Source organism: Myotis davidii, unplaced genomic scaffold (genome assembly GCF_000327345.1).
Source record: "Myotis davidii unplaced genomic scaffold, ASM32734v1 scaffold653, whole genome shotgun sequence".
Classification (NCBI taxonomy): Eukaryota; Metazoa; Chordata; class Mammalia; order Chiroptera; family Vespertilionidae; genus Myotis; species Myotis davidii.
The window spans coordinates 599,810-617,702 of NW_006285129.1; the positions used below are offsets into that span (position 1 = coordinate 599,810).

General features: G+C 40.7%; 2 protein-coding genes across 7 annotated transcripts in view; both read right to left on the reverse strand.

Moving 5' to 3' along the window:
* Positions 1-5,434: 5,434 nt before the first annotated feature.
* CTSK (cathepsin K) lies at positions 5,435-14,954 on the reverse strand. Its single transcript, XM_015558734.1, has 8 exons — positions 13,631-14,954; positions 12,007-12,130; positions 11,416-11,538; positions 11,176-11,331; positions 9,549-9,767; positions 7,076-7,241; positions 6,707-6,812; positions 5,435-5,981 (listed from the first exon to the last, which is right to left on the reverse strand). Exons 2-8 carry the CDS (start codon positions 12,127-12,129, stop codon positions 5,882-5,884), a joined length of 993 nt encoding a protein of 330 aa, XP_015414220.1. The 5' UTR covers position 12,130; positions 13,631-14,954; the 3' UTR covers positions 5,435-5,881.
* An 83-nt stretch (positions 14,955-15,037) lies between these two features.
* The window catches only part of ARNT (aryl hydrocarbon receptor nuclear translocator), a 60,506-nt gene continuing 57,650 nt past the window's right edge, over positions 15,038-17,893 (reverse strand). For all 6 annotated transcript variants that reach the window (XM_006755653.2, XM_015558733.1, XM_006755652.2 and 3 more), the window contains one exon: positions 15,038-17,041. In XM_006755653.2, the coding sequence (XP_006755716.1) occupies positions 16,952-17,041 (90 nt within the window). In that variant the 3' untranslated portion in view covers positions 15,038-16,951. The remainder of the gene's footprint in view (positions 17,042-17,893) is intronic.

The following is a 17,893-nucleotide window of genomic DNA, read 5'->3' on the forward strand; positions in this document are numbered from 1 at the left end:
TGTATTATATAATAATGGCAGATACATATCATTATACATCTGTCCAAACACTTGGAATGTACAACACCAAGAGTGAATCCTAATGTAAATTATGGTCGTTGGGTGATTATGATGTGTCAGTGTAGGTTCATCCTTTGTAACAAATGTGCCGCTCTGATGGGGAATGTTGATAATGGGGAAGGCTATGCTTGTGTGGAGGCAGATGGTATATGGGAAATCTCTTTACCTTCTCAATTTTGCTGTGAACCTAAAACTATTCTAAAGAAATAAAATCAAATTTTTAAAAAACATATCACCCCATACGTTACAGCTTCATCTTCACTATTGCTATAGTCTGAGGGTTGGACGTTCCACCCTCCCCCATTCAGATTTTGAAACCTAATCTCCATTGTGAAGGTATTTGGATGTGGGGCCTTATTAGGAGATTAGGTTTCCAGGGTGGAGCCCTCATGAATGGGATTATTGCCCTTATAAAAGAGGCCCCCTTGGCCCTTCTACAAAAAGACAGCCATCTATGAACCAGGAAGGGGTTCACACCAGGAACTGGATCTGCCAGAGTCATGATCTTGGACTTCCCAACTTCCAGAACTGTGAAAAGTAAATTTCTGTTGTTTAGAAACCATCCAGTTTATGGTATTTTGTTATAGCAGCCCAAACAGACTAAGCCATCTATACTCACACATAAACCTTATACTCAAAGCAACTAGTTTTCATGTTTCCAGAACATCCACACTTATCCTCTGCACTTTTTCACTCACTTTATAATTTTTAACAGTCCCAGCTAACAAATTTTGGACACCAATTATATGTCAATGAATGTGTATTATTATTAAAATTTTACAACACTATGAGGTAGGTACAATTCTTATCCTCATTTTATACAAGAGAAATTACAGTTCTAAGAGACTATATAACTTGTTCAAGAGGACAAAACTGGTTGCTGACCTGGGATGGAACCCAGTTTTAAAAGTAGTGTTTTCCCACTGTCTGGAACTTCCTTCCCTTCTCTGCCTCTTGAAATCCTGCTCAAGCTTCATAGCTCATCTCAGAAGACACTTTTTTCAAAAAACCTTTTTTAAATCTCCAACCAGATGTCTTTTTTTCAGCCTCTGCATTGCTTTGAGGCACTCTTGTGGCAGATCAGAGATTCTGGGGAGAGAGAAATCATACCTTTAATTTTCTACCAAATATTACAATTATTTATTTCTTTGCCATATAAGTCTACCTGTTAACTCATCTTTGTATCCTCCACAGTATATAGTGCAATGATACAGTAGACACTCAATAAATACTTGCTGACAGCATTTAAATTATTTCAACAGCCTTCATTCCAGTCTATCTTGAAATCTCATCCTGTATATCATTGCCAAATTGTACACCTAAGGCATATTACTATCATGCTGTTTCCTAGAAATGCCTTCTGTTGCATTCCCCATGATCTGACTCATCCTTGATCACTGTACTCAATTGTGAACAAATTTTAACTTTCAACCTCTACTGTAATCACACTGGTCTTATGGGGCTCTGACATTGCGCTAACTCCCTTCCATCACAGATTAGGAAATATTTGAATAATATGGGAAAGGGAAATGAAAGCAGAATAAGGAAGGCTAACGCCTTCTCCGGGTTTTGAAATCATCATCTGTTAGCTTCATGCACCCTAAAAGTGAGCTGCTTCTATTCTCTCCAAGGAACTATCTTATCTAGTTTTAAAGAAAAGGGACTCTGAATTTTAGGATAATATTGATGCTAGTTTAATACTCTGTTAATTTACCCAAGTGGTTAACTTTGTACTGGGAATTTAATTTTAATTGTGATGTGTCACAGTGAGGGCCTCTTTGGGTTAATCTTGTTTTGGATTCTCTGACTTCCTGGACTTGTATGTCAATTTCCTTCACCAATTAGGGAAGTTTTCTGTCATTTTTTCAAATAGGTTTTCAATTTCTTGCTTTTTCTCTTCTCCTTCCAGCATCCCCATAATGCGCATGTTGGTACACTTAAAGTTGCGCCAGAAGCTTTTTTTTTCTTTTTATTGTTCTGACTGGGTGCTTTTTGCTTCTTTATATTCCAAATTGCTGATTTGATTCTGTTTCATCTATTCTACTGTGGATTCCCTGTAAATTATTCATTTCAGTTAGTCTATTCTTCATTTCTGACTGGTTCTTTTTTATAATTTTCATGTCCATTTTTATGCTGTTGAAGTTCTCATTAAGTTCACTGAACATCCTAATAACCAGTGTTTTGAACTCTGCATCTATTAGATTACTTCTCCATTTTTTTTTTTTTATCTTCACCCGAGGATATTTTTTCCATTGGTTTTTTTTATAAGTAGTGGGAGAGAGGGAGGAGGGGGACAGAGAGAGAAACATCGACGTGCGAGAGACACATCAATTAGTTGCCTCCTGCACGCACCCTACTGGAGCCAGAGATCGAACCTGCAAACAAGGTACATGCCCTCGATCAGGAATCAAACCCATGACCCTTTGGTCTATAGGCCAACACTCTAAGCACTGAACAAAACTGGCCAGGGTAACTAGTGTCCATTTTGTTTAATTACTTTTCTGGAGCTTTTTCTGTTCTTTCACTTGGGGCCTCTTTCTTTGTCTCCTCATTTTGGCAGTTTCCCTGTACTTGTTTCTATGTATCAGGTAGAGCTACTATATCTCCCAGGCTTGATAGAGTAGGCTAATGCAGTAGGTCTCCTATAGGATCCAGTGGCACAGCCTCCCCATTCACCCAAGCTGGGTACTCGCGGTGTGCCCTCCATGTGGGTGAAAAGCCCTGGATGCCTAGTAATAACAGTTGTAGGGTAGGACTTTGCCCCCAGGGTGACCATTCCTCCCCTAGCATATCACTAAAAATAAACACAACATATAGGAAGAGAGTCTATTTGTTGCCCACATGTCCATACAAAAGGAAATTCTAAAGAGTGCTCTTTAGGCAGAAGGGGAAATATTCCAAATCAAAATAACAGAACTGTATAGATTTGCTTTGTGGGGAGTCTGATATCTCTCGTTTGTCTTTGGTCCTTTCAAAGCTCAGAAAAATATATGCTAATTGCTAACCATGCTCTCTCCTGCCTACACATTTGAATATGGTATTCTTTGGGTCTGGAATGCCTTTTTCTAACACCCCATCTGCAAACACATATTCAAGCTTCAGAAAAGTTCAGGAGTCATTTTTCTGTGAAGGATCCTTCTTTGAAAAGAAGTAGAGTATGTGCAGTATTCATCACATGTCAACTTTCCTCCACTTCCTTGTATCTTCATTTTGTTCTTTACACCACTGTTAGAGGAATATTGCTAAAATACAGATCTGATCATGTCTCTCTCCTGCTCAAAAATGCCTTCTAGCCGAAACCGGTTTGGCTCAGGGCATAGAGCGTCGGCCTGTGGATTGAAAGGTCCTAGGTTCGATTCTGGTCAAGGGCATGTACTTGGGTTGCGGGCACATCCCCGGTGGGGGATGTGCAGGAGGTGGCTGATTGATGTTTCTCGCTTATCGATGTTTCTGACTCTCTATCTCTCTCCCTTCCTCTCTGTAAAAAATCAATAAAATATATTTTAAAAAAGTGCCTTCTAAATGCCTGTGTATCTGTAAAATAATGTATATACTTCCTGGGACATGGGAGGCATACAAGGCCTTCCATGATTCTTCTCCAACCTATTTTTCTTACCTCAGCTCTATCATGTATTTCTTTGCATCCTATACTTGAGCCACTGCAGCCCTCACCATTCACACACACAATTCTCTCAGTGCCTTTGTTCACTGAGAACCTTTGGCCTGATATGCCTTCTCTCCTCCTACTCCACTCCCCTTCTGTCTTCTCTGCCCATTCAGATCTTCCAACGCTCTGTTCTCAATGAAACCTCATCTAAAGTCCCATTAAGAATGAATGACTTGCCCTGACCGGTTTGGCTCAATGGATAAAGTGTCAGCCTGGGGACTGAAGGGTCCTGGGTTCGGTTCAGGAAAGGGGCATGTACCTTGGTTGCGGGCATATCCCTAGTGGGGTGTGTGCGGGAGGCAGCTGATCGGTGTTTCTCTCTCATCGATGTTTCTAACTCTTTATTCTTCTCCCTTCCTCTCTAAAAAATCAATAAAACATTTAAAAAAAAAATGAATGAATGACTTGGTTGAAACAGCCCCAGTGAAGTTGAAACGGTTCCGGTGAGGCTGAAACGGCCCCGGTGAGGCTGAAACGGCCCCGGTGAAGTTGAGATAGCCCCGGTGAGGTTGAGACGACCCCGGTGAGGTTGAGACAGCCCCTGTGAGGCTGGGACAGCCCCTGTGAGGCTGAGACGGCCTTTGTGAGGCTGAGACGGCCCCTGTGAGGCTGTAATGGCCCCTGTGAGGCTGCAACGGCCCTGGTGAGGTTGAAACGGCCCCGGTGAGGTTGAGACAGCCCCGGTGAGGTTGAGACAACTCTGGTGAGGTTGAGACGGCCCATGGGGCTAAGAGATCAACCGAAGGACTTGTATGCATGCATATAAGAATAACCAATGGACACAAGACACTGGGGGGTAGGGGAGGCCGGGGAATGTCAAGGGGGGGGGAAAAAGGGAGACATATGTAATACTCTTTGTAATACTTTAGGAAATAAAATTAAATTTAAAAAAAAGAATGAATGACTCATTTCTAAACTTGCATAATTAGTATTTATTTCATTATGGTTGGTATTATTAGTTGTTTGTATGTCTGTCACTAGTCTATACTATTCTTGAAGTCCGGGCTGTGTCTTACTAATATATTTCATCATCATGCTTTTAAAATACACTGCATAACACATGGTAATAAATATTTACATATAAAAATAAATGATTTTGCATAGAATAAAATTAAATACTGCCTGACATATGGTTAGCATTTTCTTTGAATTCTTTCTAGTGGTAACAATGAAGATTTTGTGAAAAATGGTAAAACCAGTTAGGCAGATTTATTACTAGCCTGCTAAATTCTTTTAGAATTAACACTGCTTGGAAACTATTATAAAGAGTTTCCATTAAAAAAAAATTTCCAATAGAGTGATGAAGGCCTGGATAGAGGGTGGAGGGGGTCAATGGGAAAAAAACATAAACTAACAAAGGGGACAATTGTAATACTTTCAACAATAAAGAAAAAAATAAAAATAAGTAAAAGTATTTTTTTTAAAGTTTCAATTTCCTCTCTTGGTGACAGCATAAGTTTCAGTTCTAGAACTTCAGAGGGCCCTAAGATATTTTTCAAGGCCCAAGTATTATGTGCCCCTAAATCTGGTTCCCCTAAAATGGAATTAAATATTGAAATCTCATTATATCCATTTAATTCCTAAAATTTAGTACAGTTCTTAGTACAGAGCACTTAATAGAAGTTGGCTGAAGGAATGAACAAATAAATGAATTAAGATGAATTATTTATGTTATGATCTCTCCAAACAAACTATGAGCACATCAAGTATAAGAATATGTTTTATTCACCTTTTTGTCTCCAGCACCTAGGACAGTATCCAACACAAAATGAGTTGCTACCAAATAGCTATTTATTAAGTTATAGACAAGATAAATACTAGGTTTACTTAAAAAATGCAAAGAAGGAAAAAGAAAACACATTTCTTGTATCATGTTAACTTGTACCAAAAACTGATAAATAGATTTATGAACTGGAGTGCATAATAATTGGGGGGAAATTCCTACTGTGGTCACAGTGAAAAAGGCTTTGGGTGGAGAGAAGGAAAGTAGTAGGAGTGTTGCCTGACGCACAAACAAATGAGGAGACTGAATGGACAATCTCTGTATTACTGCATCTGCTTCAAGAAAGGCATACCACTCCCTTCCAAAGTACATCACTTCATTGCACCATCATGGAAGGAATGGACGAGCAGGATAGGGTTGGCTGGCTGAAGTCACATCTTGGGGAAGCTGGCCAGGTTGGCAATGCCACAGGCATTGTTCTTATTCCGAGCCATGAGGATATAGCCTTTGTTTCCCCAGTTTTCTCCCCAGCTGTAGGACCAATCAAGAAAAATACTTAGTACCCTCATTTATACATTAAAACACTAAGTATTGTGCTAGGAACTAATGGCATACAAAATAAACAAGACAGTTTTACCTTTAAAAAGTTTAAAGTCAAGAAATGGAAGGCCTAATACTATAGGTCTCAAAGGTAGGAGAGATTGCTTCTGATCAAGAGGAACAAAAAGACTTAAAGTAAGAGGTAGCATTTGAGCTGAGCCCAAAGGCTGGATAGAGTTGGGGCCTGTGGAAATGGGATGCCAGTGGAGGAGTGTGAAATGAGTAACAGAGGCAGGAAAGCATGGGACATGTGTTACAGTCTTATGACTGAAAAGTAGGGTGCTTGACAGGGGAGAATTATGTCTGGTAAGGTAGTTAGAGATCAAGTTGAGTTATTTTTACTTCCAGGCTAAATAAAGACTTGGACTCTGTGGTCCATCACAGTGGAGCAGACACTGAAGGTTTCTGATTGGGAGAGTGATGTAATCTGATTTGTGCTTTAGGAAGAGTAATCTTGAAAACATGAGTCTAGGAAAGAAGGAAGAGAGGCTGAAGTTGGTGATTTGAGTTTGGGAATAAAAACCATAGGAGAAATGAATAAAGCTATGAGAATGGATGAGGTTGCTAAGGAAATAAGTGGAGAGAATGGAAGACTGGAAGGAGGAGAGGAGAGAGGGAGAGTGATTGACTGACAAATGTAGTGTTCGCATCATTACCTGTTTTTAATTATCCAGTGCTTTTTTCCCTTCTGGATCCCATATCCCACTGCCAAAACCGCATGGTTCAGATTATCGCTATTGCAGTTTTCATCGTAATACACACCTAGGAAACAATCAATCAAAGTAAAGCTTTCTGTAATCCCAGGGGCACCCTGTGGGGTCTCCCATTCTCAGTGACCCTTTGTAGAATCCATCCCAGTCAGAAGGGCTTACATCAGAGATGCTCTGTGCCAAGGCAGCTGGTAGTTTCTCTCTGGCAGACTCAGTGTGACTATGGAAACGAAGTACTAAAAGTGCTGAGTGCCCTTGAGAAGCTGCCAAGCCCACAGCATAAGCTGACTGTGTTCCATAGGAGCGGCTCCTCACCTTTGCTATAAAACTGAAAGGAACTCAGGCTTGCATCAATGGCCACTGAGATGGGTCCCACTCGGGCCACTGCCTTCTTCAGGGCTTTCTCGTTCCCCTCAGGGATCTCTTTGTACCCTCTGCACTTAGCTGCCTTGCCTGTTGGATTGTACATACAACTTTCATCCTGCGGTGGGAATAAACGAAAATGGTTGAAAAAGGACTAGGACAAAGCAACAGGCAATGAATTGGTGAGTGAGAAACTCTATCAACATTTTTTTTTAAATATATTTTATTGATTTTTTTACAGAGAGGAAGGGAGAGAGAGATAGAGAGTCAGAAACATCGATCAGCTGCCTCCTGCACACCCCCCACTGGGGATGTGCCCGCAACCCACGTACATGCCCTTGACCGGAATCGAACCCGGGACCCTTCAGTCCGCAGGCCGACGCTCTATCCACTGAGCCAAACCGGTTTCGGCCTCTATCAACATTTTAATGATGTTAGTGAACTAACAGGGGCAGTGACTGGTCTCAGAGAGGTCTGTTCTCTCTTTGCCATTTTAGAGCACTGTGAAAAAGTGAATACCTTGCACCATACACAAAAAGCAGCTTCAGGTAGTTTAAAAATGTAAATATGAAAGCAAACACTGTAAAACCTAAAAAACAGATAAAGAAAGAATTTTTTATTACCTCAGTGTAAAGATTTCTGAAATAAGATTTTTTAAAAAGCACGTATCATCTTCTGGCCCTATAGTATGTGTGAGCTTGGGAGGGCTGCCATTATTGTTAATATTTAGATTTTTTTAAGCATTTTATTGCAGCAGACATCATTTCAGATGACTAAACATGAATGAATAAACTCATTGTTATTGAATTTTTAAAGGAACAAACTACAAAGGAAAAAATCAATAATTTTACTACACTAAAATTAAGAGTGAAAAGACAAACATCAACCTACAACACAAATAATATTAGTATCCAAATATCTTTTTTTTATATTCTATTGATTTTTTTTTTTACAGAGAGGAAGGGAGAGAGATAGAGAGTTGGAAACATCGATGAGAGAGAATGATCGATCAGCTGCCTCCTGCACACCCTCCACTAGGGATGTGCCTGCAACCAAGGTACATGCCCTTGACTGGAATCGAACCTGGGATCCTTCAGTCCACAGGCCGATGCTCTATCCACTGAGCCAAACCAGTTAGGGCTATCTTTTTTAAATCCCTAAAAATCAGTAAGAAAGAGAAAACCTAATTAAAATGGGCAAAAGATATAAACATTCAGTGCACTAAAGAAATGCAGATGGCCACATAAACACACTGATGAAGATGTGAGACTTTCCGTCAAGATGGCGGAGGCAGTAGACGCTGTGCTCACCTCTTCCCATGACCACATCAAAATTCCAACTAAGTTATAGAACCACCACCCTTGAGAATCACCTGAAGACTAGATAAACAGAACTCCTGTAACTAAGGATATAGAGAAGCCACATCAAGACTGAATGTTAACTGTAATTAAAAAATAAGTTTTTTAAAAAGATGTAAATCAATGGGATTTCTTATACATTGAATGTGGGAATATAAATTTTTCCAAATACTTTGGTAAAAATATTTGATATGATCTATCTAGCAAAGTTGAAGATGTAAATAACTTGAGACTTAGACAGTTCTTGCATTTATGCGTAGAAGATGTGCCTTGCAATGTTTGCAGCAGATAAACAGATCTGGTAGATAAATGTTGGCTCTGCTACAAAACTAGTGGTATGAATTTTGAATATGCTGCTTTACCTCGTGCCAGTTCCCCCTTACAAAGTGAGGATACATCTACCTTACAGGGCTGTTAAGATTAAATGAGAAAATGCACCAAGCACATGGCTTAGCACATAGTAGCCATCATTGTCATTACTAAAACTGGTTATCCCTTCTTCAAAGGTTCCTGTTGCAAAGATCCCATATTATATTATCAACCCTCTGTCTATAAAAAGCCCTCAGAATTTCTTCATTTTAGATAATAAAGATCTGCTTCCTATTGCTAAAGGGTCTTATAGGAGGAAGTGAGTTGACCTCTAAAATTACAACAAATATGAAGCAACTTGTTTTTTCTCTCATTTTATACATGGTAACTTACACAACTTGCTTAAGTGTTCCCAGAACCCACACTGAGATCATACAAAATAAAGCCACATGATTCATGAAATTAGATTTGTGATGGGAGTGGCAGTTGAACAGAGGGCTATAGACACCTTCTCAGAGATCTATGCCTACCCCCTATTTCCCCCCACTCCCCCAGGGCACAGAGGCAGATGGGATCTATGGTAGCCTAAACTCCCCAAATTCTCCCAGAATGTGGGAATCTTCTTGGCCTTAGTGGACAATTTTCCCAGTAAGAAAGCAGAATAAGGTAACAGAAAACAAGATTTCTGGAATTGTTTCTAGTACAAATATCATGCTGAGGCAGGAGGATCCATCACAGAGCTGGGTGGGACGTCTCACCTGTCCCACATATGGGTAGGCATCTTCGGAGTCAATGCCCCGGTTCCTTTGCACGTACTGGAAGGCATTGGTCATGTAGCCCCCTCCGCAGCCATCATTCTCAGACACACAATCCACCAGGTTTTGGGGACTCAGATTTAAGAGTTTACCAGTTTTCTTCATGAGTTGACCCTCCAGGGCACCCACAGAGCTAAAAGCCCAACAGGAACCACACTGACCCTGAGAGGCATAACAGAGAAACTATCAGTCATTGTTATTCACGTTTTTTGTTTTTTTCACTTCTACCTGCCTGATAAAATTCCACAGATTTTATAAATTCCAGTATACGTGTCCCCTTTGCTGTGAAAGCTTCCTATTTCCCTTCATTTAACATTTGTTGCATTGTTCTATTGCTGTTATTGCTATTGATAACTTTTGTTACTATTGTTCCATTAGCTGTAGTATAGCAGAGTACTGACTTTGAAACCCCTTAGATACGGGACCTTGAGTAAGTTACTAAACCTCTTTTTGCCTCAGTTTCTTTATCTGTAAAATGTGGCTAATAAAAGTGCTAGCTATCATTAGAGTTTCTTAAGATAGGTGTTAAATTTTTCTATTTTTTATTTTTATTATTTTTTGGTCCTTACCTAAGGATATGTTTGTCATTGATTCTAGAGAGAGAAGAAGGGAGAGGAGTGAGAGGGAGAGAAACATTGATGTGAGAAAATATCCATTGGTTGCTTCCTGTACGCCTCAACAGAGGATCAAGCCTGCACGCAACCTGGGTATGTGCCCTGACTGGTAATCAAACCTGTGAGCTTTCAGTGCATGGGACGATACTCCAACCAACTGAGCCACACTGGTCGGGGTTTTCTTTCTATTTTTTAAGATGGAGGATTTCTTGGGGACACAAGTGTGTCTTAGTCATCTTGAATCTCTACTACCTAGCACATACTGGTAAGTTCTGGAAAAAAAATGTATTTGTTAAATGAATGTTAAATCAGTTGTTCATCTGGTTGACACAATTAACATTGTTAAGGTTGTGGGAAAACTGGCATTCTCGTGCTGATAAGAATGTAAGATAGTAAAACCTTTTTGGAAATGATCTATTCATTTTCATTTGAGGATTTATTTTGCATATTTGTATATGGATACGAAAATATATGCACAAGGTGCTTATACTATTTGTAAAAAGGAAAATGCAGAAACAACCTAAAGCCCTGGCCAGCAATGGTTAGAATGTTGGCCTGCACACCAAAGGGTTGAGGGCTCGATTCCTGGTCAAGGGCATGTATCTGGGTTGCAAGTTTGATCCCCTGTCTGGGTTGGGGGTTGGGGCATTGTGAGGGAGGTAACCAATTAATGTCTCTCTCACATCGTTTTCTCTCTTTCTCTCTTTCCTCCTCTCTCCCCGCTTCTGCTCTCTCTAAAAATCAATGGGAAAAATATCCTCAGGTGAGGATTAACAAAAAAACCTAAATGTTCAAAAATAGATGAGTTAAATGATGGAATAGGCTATTAGCATGGGGAGAGGTAACCTTAATTCCTCTTCCCCTTCCTAATGCCCTCGTATCTTAAGAACAAAGAAACAGCAAAAGGAAGAGGTCATGCCAGCTTACATACCCATTCCCAGGAGACAGGAGGGTACCTGATTTTTGACAGGAGTAACATATCCCTTCTTTCGATAATCAATGGAGTCTGGGGCTTTGCCTTCCCAGTCTGGGATATAGAGGGTGTCGTTACTGCGAGAATGGGATGGAGGTACTCTGAGTCCAGTCATCTTCTGAACCACCTCTTCACTGGTCTGGGACAAAGAAGAGAGAGGCCAGGCATAATCAGGAAACTAAGGCAAACAGGACAGGTAGGACAAGAGCTGAGGTTCACTCACCATGTCCCCCAAGTGGTTCATTGCCAGTTCATATGTATGGACACCAAGAGAGGCCTCAAGATTATGGATGGAAATATGCTTCAGGTTTTTTTCCCAAATTAAACGCCGGGAGATTTCATCCACCTAAATAGAGCATTGTCAGTACTGGCATAGACTGGGTTCTGTGTGCGAGGTTACATATGTAATATTATGGAGGTATTTAGAAGAAAAGATAAAACTTACAATAATAGAGAGTATACAATCTACTTTGGGAAATGATCACGGGATTATTAAGAACATGGAAGAAGAAATATACAAGCATATTCAAATAATAGAAAGCAAAGATCTGGAGAGATGTACAGAAAAGTTGCTTATGGACTGATAGCATTAATCTGAGAAGTCTTCCCAAAAGAAACATATTAAGAAAAGTAGGGATAGGATGTGATGGTGACTTGAGGAGTAGGAATAAAAACTATATGTTAACAGCTGGGGAACAAGGGCAGGTTTGCTTGGTTGGAGTGGTTCAAGTGTTTGGATAGGAGGAGTCTGGAACCTAGGACTGGAAGTCTCACTTAGCCCTCCCACCATGCTCCCCTCTAGGTCCCCAGACACCTTGCTGTTATACTGCTTCTTGTAGGTCTTCTTCCATAGCTCCCATTGGGTGTCCAGTATCTCCTCAGGGTATAGAGCAAAGCTCACCACAGGCAGCAACAGTAGAACCTTGAGCTCCCACATCCTGAGGAATGGGATAATTAGGGGCAACTCTTCTATTTGCCAAGAAAGTCCTAGCCTGGCTCAGGAGGAAATACCCGGAACCATCTTCCCAGACAGGTAGTTCTCAACCTTTGGCAGTCATGGACTCTTTTGAGAAGCTAATAAAAATTTGCAAGCCACTATATAATCCCTCGCACCAGAAAAAATGCATGCACACACAATAATTCTGGGGAGTTCATGAGCCTGAAGTTAAGAACCTCTTCCTATTGACTATGAGGCAAAGGAAAATTGGGCTTCATGAAGAAGATAGAAAAACAACTGAAGGTGATTTCCATATGATAAGTCTGACTGTCAGGAGTCTGGGTTTGGATGGGGTGCAGATACTTCTGGTGCTAAGTATTTTGACCTAGGGAGATTCCATACCCACACACAACTTGCACTGACAACCTGAAACAGGGTAGAAAATGGACAATCAGCATGGGCTCAGCACCTGTCTCCTCCCATATCCCTAGCAGATTAAAAAAGATGGACAAGGTTACGTAGATAAGTGCAGGGCAGATGATGGTTGGATAATACGCAAAAGGGAAGACTGCCCGCTACATTTTGCTTCCTGGTCATTTAAGGTATTCTTCTTATCCGTGCCTAAGTTCGGATATTTTTCTAGATCTTGCCAGGAGAGGACAAGGGAAAAGTTGACAGTTTTTCCTATTCTCTAACTATGAGAAAATATTTTACTGTCTCCTTAGTCTTATGCATTTCTTCTTTCTTTCTCTTCCTGCTCCCTACTCAGGCAGGAAACTGTCCTAATTCCAACCAGCTGCTTTGGACAGGAAGGTTTTTTTTATTTTTCTGACAACGAAAACCTCTGTGACTGCCTCACAAGACAAAAAGCCTCAGAACCAAAGTTTGCTAAAAGAATGTAAGACAGTAAAGCAGTGTTCCATGACCAAATACACAGCTTTTCCGAAGTTTGCGCTAGCTTCACTCCTTGCAGTGGCTTAATTACGCGTCCTCCATTTTAAGAACAATTTACAGTCTGTAGCAAGTCATACAGCTTTCATAAGTTTTGAATTTGTAGTCCACTTTTATGTAATCTTTGCAAACTGGCAAATATACAGCAGGGCATTTAATGTGTGGAGTGTTACGGGCTTTGGGCTGTCTCAAGAGTAGCAAGTTCTGAGCTGCCACCTCCCTGCACCACTCCACTTCCCACTATGTTAACCCTTTTGGTACCTTTGGCCAAAACAAAAAACCCCAGAGGCTACCCTAAGTGAAGCATGGGTAAAGGCTGCCTATATTTTTGCTTTTACTAACAACCATGTATACATACAAGTCATAGAAGTAATCCTAAACATATCCAGGCAGATTTTATTTGGCCAGGAAATGACCTAAGAAGGGCATCATTGTTTTCATGCACAGAGCCTACAAAGTTCATTTTGATCCCCAGTCACTACATCCCTAACACCCCTAAAATGAACTGGGAGGAAAGAAAAACCAAGAACTAGGAAGTTGAAAATGTTACCTGCTGATGGGAATCTGTTCTCTGGGCTCGTTTCTGCAGGGAAGTGTCGATAATGTGGGCGGATGCCTAGGATTGCTGGATTTATTCCATCAGAATTGCGGAAGTCAGCTCCAGCTGTTGGCTGGAAAATTTGGACAGGGGAGGGAGGCGGAGATAGAAATGCTGAGAAGGGGGATTAGGGAGGAAGGAAGGAGGCATCAAATCTGCAGTGTTTCTGTATGCAAGTGGAGTGAGCCAGGGTGGAGAGCTGCTTTTACACTGAGGACAGACAAAAACAGACCTCAATACACAGTACCCAAGGCAGGGCTTATCTTCTCTCGGTAGAGGAATATAGTCCTGATCTCTCCCATCGTTATTATATTGGAGGATTATCTTTTCCTATTACCCATCTCTACAACTTTAAACCTTGTTTTTGAATTTGTGTCTGAGATGAATAAAAACAAAAAGCTAGAAGAGTATATAAGACAAGCCATAGGCTTCAAAATCATTTGTATTCTATAAGCTTGTTGGCTAACTGTTGTCACTGCTTCTAGGCACAGGAATAGCTCTCTCAGCCTAATACAGTTGTGCTGAGGAAGGATATGCCCAGAAAGTCCAGATGAAACCAGTTCTAAAAGTAACAAAAATCAGTATTCTTAGGAATTTGTGACAGCACATGAATCAATGCCATGGCACTGACAAACTCACATGTGACTTATTTGTTGCTGAACTCCAATGGTGGGATGCCTGATGAACATTATCTGTCTCAATTACTAAAATCCCCAACCGAGGTCCAGTCATATGAGCTTCTCCACATACTTCCCCCAATATCCAGGCATGTGACAGATCATGAGCCACACTCCCAAACTCCATATTCTTCCATAAACGGATGTGGGGGAAGAGGAAAAGGGTCCTTTGAACAGAAATGATAATACGTGGGATCTAGATTCAGTGTCTGGTGGATTACATAATAGACTCTCAAGAACACAGGCTTATGCCTATGCACTGTAAGATTCGCTAATGAACTTAGAGGGAAACCAGGTCCAGACCTGAATAGTTTAAATTTCCCTACCCCCAATTCCATCCAGAAGAGGGGGACGTGCTGGGGGGAAGAAATCCAGATGTGTCCAACTCGTCTCCAGTCCCAATTCTCCCATCTCACAAGGACTTTGGCATTCCCCAACCCCATCCCACCCCACAGTCAGATGTCCCTAACTTCACTCAGAATGAGTCAGGATCAGGAGGACAACCGAGGAATGCTGAGTGATCAGAGCCCTATGATTTCCCATTTCTGAAATTATAGACACATTGTGCTTTATGTTTGTATATTTGGAGCTAAAGCTATGGATTCAACTAGTTGTGGGGAGTCTGTTGTTTATGAGCTGCAAAGGAATAATAAAGCCGCAATCAAGATGACACAACACCAAGTTTACAAAAGGAAAAATATTTTGTTTTTAAAATACTTGCTACATGTCATTGTTTTTGCCACTGTAAGGCTCAGCACAGATGCCAGCAGTACAGAAATGGCCAACAAGAAAAAAAACAAAAACAATCAAAAATAAAACCCTGAAGGAAAAGCAAAAATAAAACCCCCAGAGAATCTTCTCCCTCCCTTCTCCATCCCTCCTCCAAAGCCCTATGATAACTATACAATATTATAGTCTTGATCACATTTAGAAACAGGCGATTATTACAAAACAAGGACTTTATTGGAAACTCAACATTTTGGTTTCTTAAATTGTGATATAAATATATATGTATACTGTATGTGTGCACATAGAATAAAAAAATAAACTGTCTCCTTTCCACTCCAATACCTGGCACCAGACTGGAGACAAAAGGGAGGGAAACCCCATAATGATATTCTCTGAGCCTCTCCAAGGCCATCTGTGCTCCTCAGTCCCCTATGGCTACATTTAAAATGTCTTCTTATTAATTCAGTCTTGCACTCACAATACTGGCCTGAGCCAATTTTTAAAAAAAGGCCGATACACATGACTGTTACCTGAGGAAGGTAAAGAGTGATAGCAGTAACCTATATCCACATTTATATGGCTATAATTAATTAATAAGTGACCCTGCTGAGATGAGAGTCCAGGCCCCATTTATCACATGGATTTATTACACTTGCACTACAAAGCAAAATCCAATCTCAAGACTGAGAGGGAGCAAAGAGGAAAGAGTTATAGGTCAGAAAAGACCTAAATCTCAGTTTCTTGCCAGACTGGATACTTTGAGAATGAGATGAGAGGCTATTTTGCAAGAAGGCTGGCATTTGGTTCAAACTGCACCAGTGAGGGTTTTCACTGGGACTACTAATCCAAGAAGTTGAGTTTCCATGCAGAAATAACCTCCATGGAACACACATATGTAATTCTGACAAAAATGCAGCATTATCCTTATGGCCAAGTATGGGGTTTCTGAAAGTGTTTATCCTGCCAGCCAATTTCTGTAATGTTTGCAGATCTTCCTTCCATATAAGGTGAGAGCACCAAGATCAGGAACGACCCAGTTTTATCACTAAATATGTCTGATGACAGACAAACCATATCAACAGAAAATGTTATATATCTGCTTAGAGTTGCATATTGGCTGGGCACAGATGTAAGTACAGCAAAGACATTTATTTAAATACTCTTTGGCTGCAATACTAAGTAGAAAATACCTGGAAGATTTAACTCCTTAGGACTCTTTGAAAAACACAGAGAAAGACAAAGATAAAATCTGGGACAAATTTTGCATAACTCCCTAATAGGGAGAAAGACACAAAGAAATACATGTACACACACACACACACACACACACACACACACTTCTCTCGAATTTCCTCACTCACATTTCTTTCCAGAGGAACCGCTCACAGGCAGCAGAAAGAACATATTCTTACTTCCTAAAGCCCCATATATACCTACCATGTTTCATGGTCCTCAAATATGAGGACATTTCTCCTCTCCCCGCCTTATTCAGAATTTCTTTCCAAAAACAAGCCACAGTACAAGGCAAATAGTGGACATCGGGTTCTCTAATCTGTCCCTTGACCCTAGCAGAAATCACCTCTGTACAAATTTCTGGTCAGGAGACATAAGGCAAGGCATTTTTAACTTCACCCAGCCTTAATTTTTCAAACGGTCCACAAAACCTTGAGGATTTACTCCATCTCATCTATAAATTATGTCAGAGAGGCAGGAGGGCAAGGGAAAGGCCAGAAGTGAAAGGGGGTTCACATTAGGGGTGAGGGAAGGGAGGGGAGAGGAACTTTTATTCTGTTTACAGAAAGATTTGTTTTTTAAAAACAAATGGTATTTTTCTCTCCCCCACCCCTTTATCCTCACCCCAATAGTTCTATTCTGAAAAGGAGGGAAACATAGTTAGATCAGGAAATTCTTCATTGTTGTAGCTGTTGCCCTGGTCTCCCAACATGGACAGCATCTCCTAATAAGAGAAAAATAAGTTGGGTCACACACCTTGATCCCTTACATTTATCAAGCTCCCTTCCCAACATTCCCCTGAACCACCATTCCTGTCCCCAAAGAGTTTCTGCTGTGCTGAGTTCTCTTAGCTTTCCTTAGTCTTAGCAACTCTGACTCCTTTAGATGACGAACTTTTGTCCTAGTCCCTTCTATGTCTCCCCCTATAGTTCCACACACATTTCCCTCTTTTCCAGTACTCAGTATTTTCAAAAGTGGAAAAATCTGCTTGTCACATTTGATATACCGCCCCCCATAAATTTATTATGGAGTATCTCTTATCCTCTGTGTTTTCTACCAAAACCTGTTTTGCCTTCTTTCAACTTGTGTTTTAAACTAGCTCTTCTTTTGTCCTGCCTAAGATTACTCCACTTGGTCTTGCAGTCCCGTCAGGATTAGGTAAACAGACCTTTATAACTATAATCAAGGCAAATAGTACTCAAGCTTTTGTGAAGTGGTTTTCCTTGAATGGGCTATAATTACTTTTTAAAAAAATATATATTTTATTGGATTTTCACAGAGAGGAAGGGAGAGGGATAGAGAGTTGGAAACATCGATGAGAGAGAAACATTTATCAGCTGCCTCCTGCACACCTCCCACTGGGGATGTGCCTGCAACCAAGGTACATGCCCTTAGTCGGAATCGAACCTGGGACCCTTCAGTCCACAGGCCGACGCTCTATCCACTGAGCCAAACCAGTTAGGGCTATAATTACTTTCTTTGACATCTTTGCATGGTGCTGCACATCACTAACTATGGTCTGGTTAAAGGCTGTGCATCAAAATAAATTCATAATCTTTCCTACTAATGACAATTT

Excerpts from the sequence above, each read along its gene's own strand:
- CTSK (XM_015558734.1), bottom strand. The coding sequence starts at position 12,129 with ATGTGGGAGCTCAAGGTTCTACTGTTGCTGCCTGTGGTGAGCTTTGCT. Across the intron at positions 11,539-12,006 it reads AGAAGCAGTATAACAGCAAG|GTGGATGAAATCTCCCGGCG; the intron begins GTGTCTGGGGAC and ends TGCTCTATTTAG. Across the intron at positions 7,242-9,548 it reads CCTACCCATATGTGGGACAG|GATGAAAGTTGTATGTACAA; the intron begins GTGAGACGTCCC and ends TTCCCACCGCAG.